General features: G+C 45.4%; 1 protein-coding gene across 4 annotated transcripts in view; it reads left to right on the top strand.

The window, feature by feature from the left end:
• The first annotated feature begins 2783 nt into the window (after positions 1–2783).
• Positions 2784–20322, top strand: part of CFAP221 (cilia and flagella associated protein 221) — a 52603-nt gene continuing 35064 nt past the window's right edge. The window contains exons 1-4 of one of the 4 annotated variants that reach the window (XM_084808097.1): positions 2784–2936; positions 17954–18003; positions 18085–18246; positions 20192–20292. In XM_084808097.1, coding sequence (XP_084664223.1) covers positions 18108–18246; positions 20192–20292 — 240 coding nt within the window. In that variant the 5' untranslated portion in view covers positions 2784–2936; positions 17954–18003; positions 18085–18107. Of the gene's footprint in view, positions 2937–3688; positions 3803–17953; positions 18004–18061; positions 18247–20191; positions 20293–20322 lie in introns of all 4 variants that reach the window. The other 3 variants (XM_084808089.1, XM_084808082.1, XM_084808105.1) reach the window with 3 other exon arrangements.

Raw genomic sequence — 20322 nt, 5'->3', positions numbered from 1 at the left:
AAAGTTGCTTATGTATGATTTTAGGGCTTCCGAAATCCTCCCCAGCCTACTTGGTTACAGCTGAATTAGGTATGTGAAAGATATCTAGATTGATCTATACTAGGAAAGTTAACTTCTGGTGTAGAATAAATAACCAATTAGAAGACAGGTTGCGTAAAATGTGTATAGGATATCTGATCTAGGAAATGTCTGGTGGCTAAAACTATCAAAACTGCTCCTAAATGTTGGCTTCTCTGTTGAAGTACTAAATCCAAGAGAAATTGCCAGCAGAAATATATTCAAACAAAGAATTTGTGATGTAGGAGCACAAGCTGACTTAACTACCGTCACAGCCTCAGCCACCACAAAATGGCTAGCCAGGGCAAGACGACAGCACCAACTTGAAAAATATTTGACATTTCCCATGAAAATGGAATATCGGACAGCTTTTACTGGACTACTTTTTGAACAAATGGACACAATGACGAAATGGGGGAGATACTATGGTATTCCAGCTCAGAAGAGATTGTGTTTGTGGAGACCTAGCAGCGGAGGATTTGGCCTACTACTTGCTTGAGTGTAGGTTATACTCTGATATTAGAGATCTAGATCCTTTCCTAAAGAAAATGAAATATTTGAGCATATCACAGAAATTGGATTTTCTTTTACAATCTGAAAATCAGTTTGTTATTCAAAGGGTAGCAATATTTACAGTCAATGCTGCAAGGTGTAGGAAAAAGTTTCTCTTTTCTCCTGACCCTCTTTATGTAAAGTGCCATAGTAAGCCCACAATTTGATTGCATAAAATTGTAGTCTAGCAAGATTTTAATTTCTACCTTAGTTTTAATGGTAACATTTTTTTCCCCATGCTGTAGGTGTTGTTTTTAAACTTGTAACTTTTGGTCATATTATGTAAGTCTTCTATTGTTTAAATGATTTGTATCCTGTTTCTGTTTTGCAATGGTCTCTTGCCTAAAGCAATAGTCTCTCTCTCTACTTTTCAAAAGCCGCTGTTGGAATTTCTCAGCTGGAAGACGTATAATCCTTAATGTTTAAAAAGACAATTCTGAGGGCTTTAGCTTGACTGACCCTGAAAGCCTCTTGCTTTGCCTTCTAATCCCAGGTGTGCAGCTGCTGACGTGGTTACTTAGTGGTAAAAAGGGGACAGTCTGCACATGCTCAGATGCAGCAGCAGCATTAGTATGTATTACATCATATTGCAAGGATGACTGCTCTTCAAAACAGATTCCAAAATCTAGCCTTAAATTGTCTTAAATTAAACCCTGCAAACAAAGCTACTAGAGTAACATGCTCGTATTAGTGAAAGCCATGTTAAGTGAATACACGGAACGGAGTTAATTGCAAGAAGACTCATCCTCCAGACGTGAAAATCTACCAGGTCTGCTTCAGTTGACCTATGGAAGGAAGGCTTATGAGATCTTGCCATATGTAATACATTTCGCAACATGGGCCCCTCCAGATATGCTGGACTACAACTCCCATAATCCCCAGAAAACGTACCACACCATTTAGATTGTGTACAGGGCAGTGGTGGCCACCGAGGTAACTCACTCGTAGAAACCAGCTCCTTCACACAGAGCTTCTATCCTGCGATTGCTCCTTCAGGGAAATTTGCAGGCTCTTTACATGACGCCATGATCCTCCAAGCCCTCCTGCACTAAATGCCCTTTGTTCCATTTTTAAATAGATCGCAGATAATGAGCTACCAAATCACCCGGTTGTGTTCCACTTCAGTTTTCTCCTTGAGACGAGGAAAAGTGGCAAGAAGAGGGGCGAGATCAATTAAAAATAATGGAAGACTCAGATACGGGGAGAAGGAAGGGGGAGCGGGGGAAAGGGCGCGTAAAGGGAGTCAGTCGTGATCCTGCATTTAAAACGGAAGCAGAAAGCTCCGTTGTAAATGCAGGATTTTAGGCTGGTGCAGAGATGCCCCCAGCTGCTGCTAATGATGGGGGTACAGAGACACCATCGCTTGGGGGGGGGGGGCTGATTCATCAGTTTAAAGCAGAGAAGCGTTTAAGCAAAACAAAACATCAGAAATCAAATCACTTAAAAAAAAAAAGCCCATTGCAAAATATGGGATATTGCATGGTATTTCAAACATTTTAAATTAAAGATTCTTAGAGTACACTACTATGCACGTCTAGAGAGAAAAAAGTCTTAGAAATGGTTGAGGAATGCTGGGAGTTGGAGGGCTTTTTTCTGTCTACGATTGCACCTTTAGCCGCTTAAAATGTATAAGCAAGCGCATTTTTACTCGTTCGACTAGATGTTTGCTTATGCGGTTATTATTAAATTATGTTAAATTATTATTTTATTTTTGTTATTGTATTGTTGCATAATTATCAGAGAGGTGGTCTATAAATACTTGAAATATATTAAATAATAACTACACGTCGGAGAAATCCACCCCTACCGCGTCCCCCGTACTAACAGCACCTTGCCTGCTAGATCTCCACACTTTCAAAAGCATTTCAAAGTCCTTCAAGAACCCCTGCTAATTAATGGTACGGTCCTGCCTATATCGTCCAACTCCTCAATAAGCCGACCCTTCCTGCGACAGCTAGTACGTCTAGGTCGATTTAAAAACGAACGAAAAAACATAGCAAACGCTCATAGAGATGGCAACCGAGGGGAGAAGAAAGAATAGCGCGATGATTTAGGACTGGCTGCCCAAATTTTGCAGCTTTCCTTCTCCCCCCCCCCCCCGGTGCAGAGAATGGCACGGCCCAAAGCATGCATTGTGCCTTGGAACTCAAGAGTTGACGACGAGCTTAGCAACCAGGGCAGAAGCAGAAGCTTTTGCAGGTTGCAGGGCAGTGGTAGCAGCGGGGGCTGGTCCCTGCTCCACCTCCACACCCACCCATGCCCCCTTCCCTCTCGGCGCCCAGCTCCATCAGCTTGCCCAGGAGTGTGCGGAGCGACCCGCCCACACGGTAGGTTCGCCAGTGAATTACAAACAATTAAAAAGGAAGGGTGGAAGAACCTGTGGGTTTATCGTTGGGCCCCAAGCGGCAGCTGGTCCCAGATCGCCGCTGGATGGCCTGGGAGTGACGCTGGAACAGATCCTCCCTTACCTACTTGATGGCAGGGGATGAAGACAGATTGGTTTGCCCTGCGTTGTTTATTTTACATTAGGTATCATTTGTAGAACTTGCCTTACACCCAGTGGTGTAGCTAGGGTTGGACTAACTTCAGTCCCATTCATTTCAGTGGGTCTACTCTAAGTAGGGCTTATGTTGGATTTTACCTCGGGGCCCCCGAATGGACACCCAGAGTGGAGTAAGTGATGGGGGCAGTGGCAAGGAGACCTCGGCTGGTATGGGCATGCTGGGGCCCACCAGGGGTGAAACTGCTCACCACAGCACCCTTTCTTCTTATTAAAAAAAACAACATTTTGTGCTCAGGAACAGCCAACTGATCATGTACATGGTTCCAGAGGATCATTTTATTATTTTTGTACTTTTAAAACTTATGATCCCTTTCTACAACAAAGTGCTGCTTATTTCCACGTAAATGTGTTTATTGGCCATCAGGGCAGCAGAAACAAACTCCACTTTATTCTTGTAGCCGTGATGGTGCTATGATTTAAGCGTGTTTAAATGTGAAACTGGGCACGATCAGAGGATTTTTTTCCCCTTCTTTTGGTCAGAGTTGTCAAACTTTTTCTCTCTCTCCAACATATCAGGAATATAGAAGCAGTTGCAAAGCATGGAATGATGAGAGTGTGGAGGAGAAAAACGTTAGTTGTGAGCTTCACAACTGAAGCAATACACATGGCCATCTACTCCCCCCACCCCCGGTAAGGCAGTTAGGATCTAAAACTACCTGGCTGTACCTGTGCTTCTGCCGGGTCAAACTCAGGGCTCCTTCACACTGGGCTTTTATCCTGCGATTGAGATTGCTTCTTCACGGAAGTTTGCTGGCTCTTTACATGATGCAGTGATGCTGCGACCCTCCTGCACTAAATGCCCTTTGTTCCATTTTTAAATAGATTGCAGATAATGAGCTATCAAATTACCCAGTTGTGTTCCACTTCAGTTTCCTCCATGAAAATAGTTAAAGAGGCAAGAAGAGGAGCGAGATCAGTGATAATGGAAGACTCATACCGGGAGGGGGGAAGCAAGCAAGCAAGCGCATGTAAAGGGACTCAGCTGTGATCCTGCATTTAAAACAGAAGCAAAAAGCCCCATTTTAAATGCAGAATTTTAGGCTGGTGTAGAGATGCCCCTAGACAGGAAGGTTCTCCATACCTCAGTGGTGGGATGAATTCTGACACATCACCAAAGTAAACGTTCTGCTAAGCACACATAGGTTCCAATGGAGACTTTTTTTAGATAAGGGGGGGGAGCACATGTAAAGGGAGTCAGTTGTGAACCTGCATTTAAAATGGAAGCAGAAAGCCCCGTTTTAAACTCAGGATTTTAGGCTGGTATAGAAATGCCCTTATTGTCCCTGTAGCTCAGTATTGTTTATTGTCTGGCAGTAGTTCTCAAGTTAGTCATGACTAGCTTAAGTCCTGTTCGTTTCCCATTACCTGCTGCTACGTAATCCTTTTAATTGGAGATGCCATGGACTGAACCAGGGTCATTTGGTGGGTGAAGGGTATGTTCTGCCACTCAGCTATGGTCACCATCCCTACCCCAAAGTTATACCTATATAAGCATGTGGGAAGGGCGCCACTCTTATTATCCACTGCAAACTCATTTTTCCCAATTCAAAAGATGGAGAGTTTGAGGAGCATCCTTGCCAACTACTCATGTAGTTTTTAAAAGGTATGTGTACACTCTTTGGACTTAAGGCCTGTGACTTAAGGTAAGTGAAGAGAGAATGTTGGTAGTACAGGTAATATTCAGGTTTGCTACAAACAGCAAATTGTAGAGCATGGGTGGCCAACCTCTGGCAAGAGTGCCATAACTGGCACAGGCAGTAGGAACCCGGGGTCATCCCATGAAGCTGATTGGTGGGAGATTCAGGACAGATAAAAGGAAGTACTTCTTCACACAGCACATAGTTTAACTATAGAATTTGCTACCCCATCTAGTGATATACAGAACAGCCACAAATCTGTTAAAGAACAGATGCAGGAATATTATATTAGTTGGATGTTGAAGCAATTGGGGTATCCAGATTTTCCTCTTGTTACCCCTTCCTAAAAACATACCATGGGGAAGAGAAATACCTGTCTGAGATCACGTCTCCCTCTGTTCGCAAGGTCTTTATAGCCTTGTGCTTCCAGACAATGAAAACTAATTTTAGGAAAGGAAGATATAAGAACATCTCCAGGGAACGTTTCTGTATTTGTGGCAGTCACGTGGTTGAGGATACAATACACTGCATGCTACATTGCAAGTTATATAAAATTCCAAGAGCTAAATATTTAATGAGATGTTTAGCACCTGTAGCTAACCTTAATGACATGGAGAAAATTAAATATTTGTTGTCAAGTACATCCAAGCTTGTTAGGTTTAACACAGCTAGATTTGTGGTAAAAGCAGCCCAACTCAGAACAGCCCAAGAGCATAAATGTTTTTCTTAAGAAAAGTGGTCTCTGCAATCACGTATTCCTGTAAGGCACTGAATATTTGTATACTGTATATTGTATTCTAACCTGGTGATAGAATTTTTATTGTTAATATTGTATTGTATTGATAGGTGTCTGTTGTTGGTCTCTTTGGCTATAACTTGTACTTCTTTGCCTAATAAATGATAATGAATTAATTTGGTACAAGATGTAGTGTTGGCCACCAATTTGGATGGTTTTAAAAGGGGGTTAGACAAATTCATGGAGGAGAAGGCTATCAATGGCTACTAGTACATGGTACCTCCAGTATCAGAGGCAGTATGCCTCTGTACACCAGTTGTTGGAGATCATGAGTGGGAGGGTGCTGCTTGTGAGTTTGCTATGGGCAGCTGGTTGGCCGCTGTGTGAACAGAATGCTGGACCAGATGGACCCTTGGTCTGATCCAGCATGGCTCTGCTTATGTTCCTACAAGTTTGTGGCACACTTGGGCAATGGTGCAGGAGAAGGAGAGGCTATGGCCCTGAACAGTGGTGGAGAAGGAGGGACCATGGCTCTGGCATACTTCTGTGTCTGTCCCTTCAGTACTGCACTGCTGCCCATGGTATGGGAAGCTGCATACGCGCTGTCGTGTGCATTAGAGTCCTCTCATAGTCAGGATTTATCTTGGTATGCTTGCCCAAATGGTTGGCTATCACTTTTCTAGGAATTCCTCTGGCATTTCATCCTATGAGAACCTTTTTTCTTAAGATCCTATGTTTGTTTGTGTATTCCATTTCTCACCATTCCTTCATTTTAACCTCACAATAACGCTGTGAGGCAGGTTGGGCTGAGAGGTAGTGCCTGGCATAAAGTCTCACAGAGAGCTTCATGTTGGCTGAGTAGGGATTTGAACTTGGGTCTTTCTAGTTGGACACCCTAACCACTACCCCACACTGTCTCTCACATATTACATTTTCGTGCATTTTAAGTTATAGATGTAATGATTCCCAACTTATTTTTGACTACAAGCAATTCTTCATAGTATGCTACTGCCATGGACCAGCAACACCCTGTTCCATGAGCGAAAGGGACAACAGGCAAAGTAGTGTGCCCCTCACTCCTTTCTGCCCTTCCCTTCCTGTGCCCTTCTCTGGTGCTACCAAGTAGAAATCTTTTTTTTCCCTCTGGCTGCTTCCATCAAACTGGTCTGAAAACTCCTTGGGTCTTTGGTTTCTATTTTAGGTGTTGTGTGGCTGGTTTTCGATGTGGCCTGGATAACCTAAAAGAAACGAGACCAAAAAGTTTCAAAGAACGAAGCTGAATATTTTACTGGGAAAGGTTTTAAAATTTGAATGGACACACACAACCATATGAATGATAGGTAATAGTATAACCAGGGATAAACACATCCAACTAACCTAACTGAACTGTGTCTCTATTTTATCCAGGTTCTTTCACAGCAATATCTTGCTGTCATATGTCCAGTAGTCTGTCAGCCAGATTCGGCAGCTCTGCCTCTTTCCTCTAGGACCCTGGCGGCTTCTCCTTCTCCTCCGTCTCCTCTCTCTCTCTCATTCTCTCTCTCTTTGCTTCTGCCTTCGGCTTTTCATCATAAAGCTATTTTCCTTCCTAACTTCAACCAATCAAGAGAGTAGTTTCTTGTTTGCCTTTGTCCTAAGTTTTTTCCTAAGTTTTTCCCCTGACCTTCAGCTGAGCTTGCAAATCTTTTTTTCCTTCTTCCTCTGCAGATATCCTGGTTCCTATGCTAATTCAATTTTTGACCTTTTGGCTGAAACTGACTAGCATGCTTGTGTGTGCGCATGCACACACAAGCTTTAACCCCATAATACCCCAAACCCAAACTAAATTTTATTTTTATTTATTATTACATTTATATCCTGCCTTTCTTCCTCTTGCAAGGAACCCATGGCAGCTTACATAGTCCTCCTCCTCTCCATTTTATCCAACAACACAAAAATGGAGGAAAGTTCTGTTCCTTCACATCTCCGTACATTGCCTTCATGTTGGTAGAGAAAAAGTTCTTGCTTCTGGTTGAAAGAAAGCACCCCTATAGAGTCAATGTATATTTGATCATCAAAAGGGGTTACCAACTGCTTCTGTCGGGGTTGGCTAGTTCTTTCTGCTGGATGATATGCAATTGAAAAGGGGGCCGCCAATTGGACTAATCCACAAGTTCCGGACCAATTAGAGGGCAACACTTCATATAACTCTAGTCCTCCACAGTACCACCAGAGATCAGCCCGTTGGATTGGAAGGGAATTATTCCTAAAGCGGATGGAATTAACACATTTTATTTTGCTTGTCAAGTTCCCTAATTGCTCCCCCATCCCTGTAAGGTCCCAGTGTTTGCATCCAGTATGGTTTCTTTGTTGCAAAAAAAACTATGGAAGGTCTAACACGATTCTTTAATTTGAGAGGAGGGTATAGCTTATTGAGAGTCTGGCACTCCTCTTCCCCCCATGCATCAGGGTGTTGGAACAAGTGGATCATACAGGTGAGGAGGGAGGGAGTGTCCCACCCTAGAGGAAAAGGCATCACTTTCGCTACCGATCTTCGTGCGGCACAAACAAAACAGTGAGACTTACTTAAGGATTTGGCAGTATACTTTACCCATTCTAACCACACATTGTCAATTTCCTCTGTTATTGGGATTCCTAACCTGGCTTTCCAGGGACGCTTCTCTCCCTCGGGGATTTGCACCAAAGGTGGTTTGGGAATTTGCACTAGAGGTGGTTTGGGAGGTGCAGGTGTGGCGTTTTGGGGTTTTATTTTAAAGCTGTCAAGCCTAAACCCTTGAGGTATCACCACCCATGTTAATATTTCTTTAACTAGCATTATCAACACTACCCACAATACTTGCTTCATATTACAGGTTTTTTTGTAATTCGAACCTGAGCTTTCCCCAGATGTTGTGACTTATATATTATAGGCGATTGTGGCTCCTGGGTGGCTTCTTCGCCTGTGTCCCTGGCAGCTTCCGGGGAGGTGTCAGGGAGCAGAGGACCGTTGCCCGTGTCCTCCTGTTCTTTCCGGGTGACAGGAGGAAGCAGGGGTCGTCTAAATGGCTTCAACCGGCTGCAATGTGTCCATTTGCTAGAACCTACAAGTTTTACACATGAATGACTGGTTGGTCCCACTAGGTAGGGTCCTTCCCACCCTTCCTTTAAAGCTTCTTTATTCCACTTTTTCAGCAATACTTCATCTCCCGGTTGGAAAAGATGGATGGGAGCATCTAGCGGCAATCTCTGGAATGGGACAGAGTAGGCTCGTAGCTGTGAAAGAACAGACTGTAGAGAAGTTAACTGGCCCCTTAACATTTGATCTCCCATTTCCCATTTGACCTCCTCCCTCCTTCCACAGTGTACCCGAGGCGGGAATCCAAACATTAGCTCGAAGGGGGACAGCTTTATGTCTTTTCTTGGCATTTTTCGAAGCTTTGTCAAGGCTATTGGCAGAGCCTCAACCCAAGTGAGTTTTACCCCTTGCTGGAGCTTGGTTAGAGTCTCCTTAAGACTCCGGTTGGTTCTTTCAACTTGCCCACTCGCCTGGGGTCTCCAGGGGCTCGAGCCAACCCTTGCGTAACAGCTGAGGTGAAATGTGAGCCCTGGTCAGATTCTATAACTTCAGGCAAGGAGAACCGGGGCACCACCTCCTGCAACAACTTAGCAACTACAGTTTTTGCTTGACAATTTCTGCATGGGAACGCTTCTACCCACCCCGTCATTTGACACACTATTACAAGCAAATACCTGTAACCCCTACACGGTGGCATTTCAGCAAAATCAATCTGTACCCTCTGGAAGGGATAGTATGCCCATGGTCGCCCTCCTTTTGGTGGAGGGGGTGCCCTGGGGGAGTTAGTTTTCTGGCAGACCTCGCAGGTTGTAGCTAGTCGATGGGCGCGTACAGTTAGGCCAGGAGAGACAAATAGCCTCTTGCAATAGTCAATCATGGCTGATGCCCCAGGGTGTCCCAGAGAATGATGCACTTGTTCCAGGATAGCTCCCTGCAGGGTCTGCGGGAGTAGCAGTCTTCCATTCGTCATTTGGATCCATCCATCGTCATGGGGACTCACTTTGTGTTCTTGTGCCATTTGTAACTCAGGGGGGGGAGTATATGGGGCTCTCTTCCCTTCTGGGTAGGACAAGGAATGTTCCTTGGATTCCTTCCCTGGCTGCTCTCTTCGCGGCTTCATCAGCTCTTTGATTTCCTTGCTTCCACTTTTCCTCCTTTTCCCTTCCATGGGCTCGGATGTGGATAACAGCCACTTGTAAGGGTAACTGGAAGGCATCTAAGAGGTCCACAATTAAGCCTCCATTGGCAACTGGGGATCCATTTGCTGTGAGGAATCCCCTCTCTTTCCATAACTGTCCATGAGCGTGTACAACGGCAAAAGCATTCTTACTGTCAGTGTAAATATTTACCCGCTTTCCTTTGCCTGCCTGCAAAGCTCTTGTCAGGGCCACCAGTTCAGCGGATTGGGCGGAGAAATGAGGAGGCAGTCGTTCTTCATGGATACTCTCTCTTTGGGTGACGACAGCCGTCCCGTGTAACGCTTTCCGTCTAGCATATAACTGGACCCATCTACAAACAAATCTTCGGCTCCCTCTAGCGGTTCATCTTCAAGATCTGGCCGACCCTTGGTATCTAAATCCAGCACTTCAAGACAATCATTATCTGGGAGCCCCGGCCCACGTGTGGCCTGTATTGCTGGTAACAGGGTGGCGATGTTGAAGCTAGAGCAGGCCTTGAAAGTGAGGCTTTCGTTCGTCAGCAAGCCTATTTCATATTGGGAATGCCAAGCCGGGTTGAGGAATTTGCTTCCTCCCCCTGACCCTAGGATTTGTTGTACCCCGTGTGGCACCCAGACTTCAATGGTCCCTCCCATTGTCATCTTTTCAGCTTCAGTGCAGATTAAGGCCGTCGCTGCTACTGCTCTCAAGCAGCTTGGCCATCCTCGTGCCACAACATCAAGGACTTTGGAGTAGTAGCCCACTGGCCTCCAGGAAGGGCCCGTCCGTTGGCAGAGTACTCCCGAGGCTACGCCCTTATTCTCATGCACGTAGAGTCTAAACGGTCGACTGGGATTTGGCATGGCGAGGGCCGGTGGTGACACAAGGGCAGCTTTAAGGCTGAGGAAAGACTTACTCATTTCTTTAGTCCATTTCCATTTGTCTAATTTATCTTTTTGCAGTGCCTCATATAATGGCCGTGCTATTTCCCCATAGTCGGCTATCCACAGCCAACAGAATCCAGTTAATCCCAGGTAGGCCCTTAGCTCACGGGGGGACGTAGGGACAGGTGTGTCACAAATGACTTCAACTCTTTCTCATCTCAAGCTTCGGGTCCCCTTGGCTAGGTGGTAACCTAGGAATTTTACAGTTGGTTGAACTAGCTGCACCTTCTCCCTTGACACCTTTTAGCCCCCCTCTGCTAGATGATTAAGGAGGGAAATTGTCCCATTGAGGCACATGTCCTTAGCCTTGGCTGAAATCAGGAGGTCGTCACAGTACTGGAGGAGGTGCACATCAAGGTGTTGATGGACCCAAGGCTCGAGGTCCCTTTGAAGTTGCTGGCCAAAAACGACCGGTGAAAGATTGAGCCCCTGAGGGATTACTGTCCAGGTTAGTTGAACCTTCGACTCACTCTCTGGGCTTTTCCACTCAAAAGCGAACAAAGGCCTCAGGGTGGAGTGGGATGCTAAAGAAAGCGTCTTTTAGGTCTATGACAGTGAACCATGCATGATCTTCTGGAATTCTTATGAGAAGGGTGTGTGGGTCAGGGACCACAGGGTGGGGGGGCCTCGATTTGCTGGTTAATGAGGCGGAGGTCTTGCACAAGGCAAAAACCCTTGCCCCTCCCTTTTGACACAGCGAGAATGGGCGTGTTGTAGGGGGACATTATCTCGATGAGTCGACCTTCCTCTTGGAGCTTCATTATTACTGGCTGTAGACCCAGCTTCCCTTGGTGGGAAAGGGGATATTGTTTCACATGGACTGGTTTCGCCCCCTCCTTGAGAGGAATTTTGTACGGTGCTGCCGATTTGGCACGAGAGGCCCCTCCAACCCCAGCCCAAACCAGTGGATTGACTCTGTTTTCTATTAAGCACCAGTCTTCATTTGCCTCTGAGGTGGGTTCCTCCATGGCCCTAAAAAGGGCCATTTGATAGTTGCTTGGGGAGCTATACTTCCATTCTTCCATCAGGAGTGAAAGTGATCTCAATTTGGAGCTTAGTCAATACGTCCCTCCCTAACAATGCCACCGGACAGGAGGGGTTACAGACAAACGCGTGCTCTAGGTGTGTTTCTCCAACTTTAGTAAACAAAGGACGAGAGAGGGGCACTCGCGTTGCCCTTCCCTCGACCCCCATTATGGTGGTAGTTCCCCCACTTCCCGTTGGTGGCTTGTTCAAGGGGAGTATGGACAAGGCAGCCCCTGTGTCTACAAGGGCATCGTAGGAGCGGCCCCCAACTTTAATTTTGACCATGGGGTCCCGTCTTGCCTCGGAGACGGCCAAGAGGGGGCCGGGCCCCGGTCTGTCCTAATCTCTTTCTTGTTCATACAGCATTCTTTGTTCTTCCCCCTTGCTTTCTTTCTCTTTCTGTTTTAGGGCTTCACAGTCTTGCTTCCAGTGTCCAATCTTTCTACAAAAAGCGCACTGATCCTTTCCTAAGGGAGGCCCTTTTCTGTTCCCCTTTCCACCACCCTTCTTAACCCCTCCTTTTTCTGGCCTGAGAATGGCAGCAAGTAGTTTTGCCTGCCTCTTATCTTTTTCTTTCTCCTCCTCCTCCTCTCGTCTTTCATAGACTTTCTGGGCTACCTCAACCAGGACTCCCAAATCACCCACCAGTCCTCCTTCGACGTTTTGTAACTTCTTTCTGATATCTTGGCAGCTATTTCCTACAAACTGCGTTGTGAGAATTCGTAGGTTATTTGGGTCGTTCAGGTCGATGTCAGTATATTTAGCAAAGGCTTCTCTCAGCCTTTGGAGGAAAACGGCGGGGGGTTCGCTTTTGTCCTGTTTTAACGTCAAAACCTTTTGCAGATTGGGGGCCCTTCGAGCAGCCTTTTTCATGCCCGCTAAGACAAGCCGAAAGTATTCGGCATGTAATTGCCTTTGCGCTGCCGTAGCCACTCCCCAGTCAGGCCTCCCAATGGGCAAAACCTCTGCCACCCGCTCTTCAGTCGCCTGGGGGTTCTCCTCTCTAAATCTAGTTCGCGCCCCCGCAAGAATAGTCGGTTTCTGACTAAGGAAACAAGTGTTTAATAACATCTGTGTGTCGTCCCAGGTAAGATTGTGTGTGAGCCTCACATTTTCCATTAAGGACAACAATGGACCAGGGTCCTCCTCAAAGGGAGGATTGAACTGTTTCCAATTGTACAGATCAGACGTCGTAAAGGGGACGTAAACAAACATTTGCCCTGAGGGTGTTGGGCGGTAGGATCAGGGACGTCTCTAATAGGGAAGGTTAATTTTACTGGTGGCTGAGGGTCCTTTCATAAATTGTAATTAGGCCCTCCTTTGGTTTCCCCCTCTTTATCAGGCGCCTCTTCCTGAGTTCGAGGCCCCCAAGCACCCCTCATCTCTTTGAAATTTTTCTCGAGGGCGTCCAAACAATCTTGGAGAGTGTCCTCGAACTCAGTCATAGACCCAGGGCCGGACCTTGGCTCACGGGCGGGGGGGGGGTCCATCTCAGGAATTTTTAATGGTTGCAACTCTTGGGCAGGCTCCCTTGGAGGAAATGGAGGCTGGGGCGGGCGTGGTCCCCCCGCGACAGCCGTCCCATAGGGAGGAGGAAGTAATGGATCCTCGGGGGCCGTAACTACCACCTTAGGTGTTCCTTTCCTCATCAATTTTTTTTCAGTTATCACAGGGAGGGCCAAGGACATACATTTAACTACCCACGGGGCGGGCCTGCCGCCAAGGGGTACGCAAGTTGCCCATGAATCAATATAGGGGAACTGGTCCCAACTTCCCCTCTGTGTTACTACTATACACACAGCAGATACCAGGGTTGGGTCAAAAGACTCCTCGGGTGGCCATTTGGGTTCTAATACCGGCCATTCCCGGTCACAAAGAGGGACAAGGCAATCCTTTGTCATTTTAGTTCCATAATCTTGTTTGAAATGTGACCAGTTGCGCAAACAACACTCCAAGGGCGTATGGGACTCTTCCGAGGGCCTGGATTGGGACCCGCCCATGACGGTGGGATTTCACTCAACAAATCTCACGCTTCGCCCTCCTCTGACCCAGCCCGTCGCCGAGACAAGGAAATGCAGATCGGGGCTCCTCGCTCGCTTCGCCCGTAGGCATCTCACACAATCACAAACGTACCACCATCCCGTGTGTGTCCCCTAAAGTAAGTTGTTTCACTTACCCCAAGGCCTCCTCTGTCCCGCCCACAGCCGCGTCCAGCTGCCTATTAATCCACTGCCGGTGCCAAAAAGGGGTGATCACGTCTCCCTCTCCCTCTGGCGTTGGTCCCCAAGCGCCTTTGCCGCCGCCGACGTGAGGAGAAGGCAGTGTAAAACAACTGCCTGTGGCCACTCCTCCTCCGCGGCCCCTCGGCTCAGCGCGAAGGGGACGCGCCCTGAAGCAGGATCCGAGTCACGGCACCAAATTGGTAGATAAAAAGTTCTTGCTTCTGGTTGAAAGAAAGGATGCCAGGCAGGCAGCAGTGGATCTAACACTATTTTATTGATCGTTTTGCAAAACGGGTGCAGAGCAGTCTGGACCCCGAAGCACGTGTGCAAAAACCTTTTATACCTTATTACTTCTACTGTTCTTGCCAGTAACCAATGAAACAGTCAGTACATCAGCTTACCAAGCCAATAGCCAATAAACAGCCAGTACACCAGCTTACCAAGCCGTTAGTCATGAGCGCGTCAGTATGGTTCCCTTCTTGCTCTGCCTACATTTTTCCTGCCACTCGGGCTTCTACGTAACTGAGGCGCCAACCGGTTATGGAGTCTCTTTTTCTAACAATGTCTATATAGTAACTATTAATACATGCAGAGAATTTGGGTGCATGTGCTTTGTTGTCCAATATGGTACATGCAACCTTTTCTAGAATGAGAAGGAAAGAGGCTGTGCCAAAAGAGAAAAGGTAGAGCCACGCTTTACAGCACACGGTAAAGGGCTGATTTTGAAAAGAACATCCCCATGTCAAGTTCACACCTTTTCCACCATATTGTATAGAATCTCTTTTTCACACCCCGATGTCATCAAGTTGTGTATTAAACGTTGTCCTTGCCAGCTGCAGCCATTATGAGTGAGGCTTTAGAAATGGCTGACAACGTCTGTAAGACACATCGGGTAAGTAATGGTGTTAGTCCCTGCAGTGGGGTGAGGGATTTGATGCTGGGGTACCATTCAGTGTCAGTGGCTTGCAAAGTGTAACATACAGTGCTGTCCAAAAACATTACAAAAATTAGCTGCTCTTCTCTCCTTTTCTCCAGCGAGACAGCCATGCCTTGGTTCTGTGCCCTTTGACATTGTGAAGGACGTGGCAGTGACAGATGCCTGATAGACTAGGTTTTGTGAATAGAGCTGACAGTTTATTGCTTAGTATTCTGTGGCTATCCCCAAGCAATATTTATATTGGAGATAACTGTGCTTACTTCAACTGGACTTATCATCCCACTTAACATCTGCTGTGTTTTGCAATTATCTTCATTAAGTAAACAGTTCACCCTAATGTTTTTTAAAGCAAAGAACTGAAATGCCAGTGCTGTTACGCCACACATTCATATATTTAGCAAGGGGAGAGGAGGCTGGAAAAGTGAAGATACTTTTAAAGATGGTCAGAGAAGAGTTAAATAGTTTATCAAGCTCTAAAAATAATCTGCTGGACCATGAGAACAGCCGATATTCCTTTTCGTGGAGCATTCTGTAGTTGGGGAAAATAAACTCCAGTACTTACATTTATTTGCTTGGGCCTGTTTCTTAAGTATATAGTTGACCTGTAGCAGAAGTGTGTATAGTTATCTGGGAAGGCATGTTAGTGATTTTAACTAACATTAGCTTGGCAATTGTTCTTTGACTTTGCTTTTGGAATTTCTGCAAGGAGGCCCCTGCAACAAAATATTAAAGTGTACCCCTGGTGTACTACTTGTTATGTTACCTGAGCAAGTGACTGATGGAAGTTGAAAAAGCAAATGTTAGCAGCAGAGACAGAAGTCCTTGCTCTAACTTGGGTCTCACTTTGTGTCCATTTTATTTATTTATTTATTTATTTATTTAGATTTTGAGCCTTTAAAATTGGAACTAGTCTGCATGGAGGTCAATGGCGCATGAGGGTTCTGCATGCAACATAGCACATGATTTGGCTTGGTCTGAGAGAGCAATGTAGGGACAATGAACTTCACTATTAGAATTTGCTTCAGCGGGTTTTTTTTTAATGTTTCACACTAAATAAGGGCTGTTAGACTCTTATCTTTGCTGCCACTTGGGGGGTGAGGGCTCCTACTTGGGGGGGGCAGTCTGGTACCTATCGCAGCTACAGTAAAATCTTGGATTTCTCTGTTGATTTATATGGGCAGCTCCCACTTCCGTCCCTGGCAACATTTAAAAATAGCTTCTTGGTGTGTACTATGAAGTGCACTATCCTGACAATGAGATGTTTCTCTCTACCCCTTTTTATATCTATGACCTGGTTCGCACAATCACTGCAACCCACTGTGGCTTATTTAAGTCACGATAAGCTTCAGCACCCACAGACACCAAATTGCCTATTCAGGCCACAGCTTGTGTCGTCCGAACCTGAGCACCTTGTCTTGTGGGAGGGGTAAACAATGCTCCAATAACCTATGGCTTGTTGGACAGTTGTTTCCCCTCCAACAAGCCATGCTGCCCGGGTTCAGACAACACGGCAATCCATGGCAAATTTCTGCCAGGAGTTAAACACTCAAAAACATCCCTGGCACTTACCACAACCCACCTTGGCTTAAATAAGCCATGCTGGATTGCAGTGACTGTGCGAACTGGCTAATTGTATCTTCTTCCCTCCTCCTCTCCCAGCTACTTCACTCCTCCCTCCCCCAAGCTATTTCCTGTTTTTTTCTTGAAGTGTCAGTCAGCATTCCATGCCCACAGAGCTCGCTTGTTCCTAGTTGCTATTTTTGGGTCTCCCCCCCCCCACACCCCTTGGGTTTATTCTAAAGATTTGTTGTACTTCTGCAAACCATGGGGTCCCCATAAGTCTGCTGATAACTCCCTCTTGTGTGGGGGTGCTGTTCTTTGCGGGTACTTTTGCCTGAAGATTTTAGATTCAATAGAAGATGCTGAAGCCTTGATGTGCTGCTGCGGTGGCAGATCATTTGCTGAGGAATTATATTTGGTCCATTTATGGAAGACAAAAATAGTTCCTATCGAAAGATAGGCATCATAACCACACATAAAATTTAAGAGCAAGCTGTCTTACCAGCTCATTGACTAAGCTGTAGCAGCCTCCACCTATGCTGGTGCCAGAGAGTTGAGTCATTAAACATTTGATTTCAAATATTTTTTAAAAGAAACTCTCCTTACCAATTATACTGTTGATGGTGCAAGACATATAACAATAAGCCTCCATTTCCCAGGTTTCCATCCCTACGCCTTTCTTCAGGGCTATTAGTATTCTTTATCTTTCTGGTTTAGTTCTAATTTAGGCACTAACTTGAAAAAAATGGTTTGGTGACCAGTTCAGCTGGTTATTGTTGGACAACAGCTCCAAACATCCTTGACCATTGGCTATGCTGGCTGGGGCTGATAGAAGTTGTAGTCCAGAGCATCTGGAGAACACCAAGTTGGGAAATGTTGTACTAGAGCCTGGGACACACACTGAAGTTGATTGACAAACGAAGACACAAACTTGTAATGTGAAGGATAATTATACAGATTATGTTGTTCTATGATTTAAGCCTTAAGTTTACTAAGATTTGTTCTGCAAACCTGTTCCTCATAGTATGAACTGAGACGTATCATCTTGCAGTCCTGATTAGTGATTTTTGAGAAGCAAAGATCTGTATGCAGTAAGTGAGAATTACCTCCAGGCAACTAGGGAAGGAAACGTCACAATTTTTTTTTTTCCTTTTCTGTCTTAAAAGAATCACATAAATAATGTGTAGGCTGGTATGGGCTAGTGCTTTTCATAGGCACATTTCCATGGTTGTTATAGCCATTACAGACAAGACTAAATTTTCCATTCATAAAACCAACCTTCCACTTTCAAAACTGCCCATTAAGAACTGGGGACCCTATTCTAGATTCCACCCACCTGAAGTCTAGGCAGGTGAACAACACAGTCTTCTCAGTGGTGACAGTCCCAATTATGGAACTCTCTATGCCTCCCCACACACAAAGGAAGCCTTCCAGGCCCAACTGTTCCAAGCTTCTGACAGAAATTGATTTTCACTTGTCTTAGAAACTCCTATCAATTTGTTTACAGTGTCATCAACTACAATAGAAACTGAACGTTTGACAGAGTTTGCACAACAGGTGAGTTTGTACATGTAGGGTTTCCACATGTATGACAATGTTTTGCACCTGATCACAGGGAATGACCATTTTGATATCCAGGAAGCCATATTTTCCACAAGAAGATGGAGGTGGTGAATACAGCCTGGTCTGACTTCAGCGACACCAAAGGCTCTTTTAGGAAAGGACCATCTCTTCTTTTGGACAGCCTGGTGGAGGAGCCCAAGAAAGGAAGAAATGTCCCCAATCATCTTTTGGAATCCAGTAAGTGATTGCCTGATGCAACTTTCTTAGGCAAACAGAGCGGCTGATTATAGGTTTTTGAAGGCCTCGACTTTGGTCTTAATGCAGTTGGGTGGTTAAGCCCCTGTTTATAGGAGTGATCCCTGTTCCAGTTTAGGCCACGTGAAAGCATAATAATCCCTTTGGACTGCATTCAGTAATGTTAGTCCTCCAGTAGAACAGATTTTGGGGTGGCTGCGGTGTGAGGAGGGGAAAGGAAAATCCCGGGAGGTCTGCTCACATAACATTGGATGTAGCCCAAAGTATATTCTTTCAACAAGCACATCAAATGCTGTGTCTTCATTCTGTCTCTGGCATTCCAGGCCTTCATTTAGAAACAGTAAGAAAAATAAGGAATGCTATTCCATAACTGTATTGAAACAGAGATAAAATTAATGGAGTAGAGGCCAGACATTGGATACTGGCTGAGGAAAAAATGGAGCATTAGCCTCAAAATGTTCCTAAGATTTATTGTTGGAAAACAGGCATCAGCAATGGGTTGTTGCAGGGATACTCTCTGGGCAGTGCTTGATAACGCTTTGTGCATAGAAGATGTTGGTCCAAACAGAGTATGACCCCAATTCACGTAAAGTGAATCCTGGCTAAGCAAATGGAACAAATTAGTCACAACTAACTACCGGAAGTACAAGCTGGGTTTCGAAGAGGCAGAAGAACTAGAGATCAAATCGCCAACATTCGCTGCATCATGGAGAAAGCAAGAGAATTCCAGAAAAACATCTATTTATGCTTCATTGACTACGCTAAAGCCTTTGATTGTGTGGATCACAACAAACTGTGGCAAATTCTTAAAGTGATGGGAGTACCAGACCACCTTACCTGTCTCCTGAGAAACCTGTACGAAGGTCAAGAAGCAACAGTAAGAACCAGACATGGAACAACCGATTGGTTCAAAATTGGGAAAGGAGTACGACAAGGCTGCATATTGTCACCCTGCTTATTTAACTTATATGCAGAGTACATCATGAGAAATGCCGGGTTGGATGAATCAGAGGTCGGAATTAAGATTGCTGGGAGAATTATCAACAACCTCCGATATGCAGATGATACCACCCTAATGGCAGAAAGCGAAGAGGATCTAAAGAGCCTCTTGTTGAGGGTGAAAGAGGAGAGTGCAAAAGCTGGTTTGAAACTCAACATTAAAAAAACGAAGATCATGGCATCTGGCCCCATCACTTCCTGGCATATAGAAGGGGAAGAAATGGAAGCAGTGACAGATTTTACTTTCTTGGGCTCCAAGATCACCGCAGACGGTGACTGTAGCCATGAAATTAAAAGACGCTTGCTCCTTGGGAGGAAAGCTATGGCCAACCTAGACAGCATAGTAAGAAGCAGAGACATCACCTTGCCGACAAAGGTCCGTCTAATCAAAGCTATGGTTTTCCCAGTAGTAATGTATGGCTGTGAGAGCTGGACTATAAGGAAGGCTGAGCGCCGAAGAATTGATGCTTTCGAACTGTGGTGCTGGAGAAGACTCTTACGAGTCCCCAGGACTGCAAGGAGGTCAAATCAGTCCATCCTAAAGGAAATCAACCCTGAGTGCTCATTGGAAGGACAGATAATGAAGCTGAAGCTCCAATATTTTGGCCACCTAATGCGAAGAGAAAACTCCCTGGAAAAGACCCTGATGCTGGGAAAGACTGAAGGCAAAAGGAGAAGGGGACGGCAGAGGATGAGATGGCTAGATAGCATCACGGATGCAATGAATATGAACTTGAGCACGCTCCGGGAGAGAGCGCAGGACAGGAAGGCCTGGCGTGCTATGGTCCATGGGGTCACGAAGAGTCGGACACGGCTGAACGACTGAACAACAACAACAACAACTTTAATTGGGCTCTTATCCCGTTAAACTAACCCAGTGTACCAATTACTACTTAAGCCTTCTTTCATTTGTTTTTTTTTATTTCAGAGATTTATACAAAGCTTTTAAGAAATGATGTCATACAGGCTAAACCTGCCATAATGCATTATGGAGGATATGAAATTGAAAAACATCACCAACAAATTCTGGTAGGTAATAAAGCTGTTTCGGCTAATAGG

This window comes from Heloderma suspectum, chromosome 1 (assembly GCF_057233095.1).
Source record: "Heloderma suspectum isolate Gila_16-S chromosome 1, 16-S_ref, whole genome shotgun sequence".
Taxonomy (NCBI): Eukaryota; Metazoa; Chordata; class Lepidosauria; order Squamata; family Helodermatidae; genus Heloderma; species Heloderma suspectum.
The sequence above is the reverse complement of the archived record's forward strand: the minus strand, read 5'-3'. Positions and strand labels throughout refer to the sequence as shown.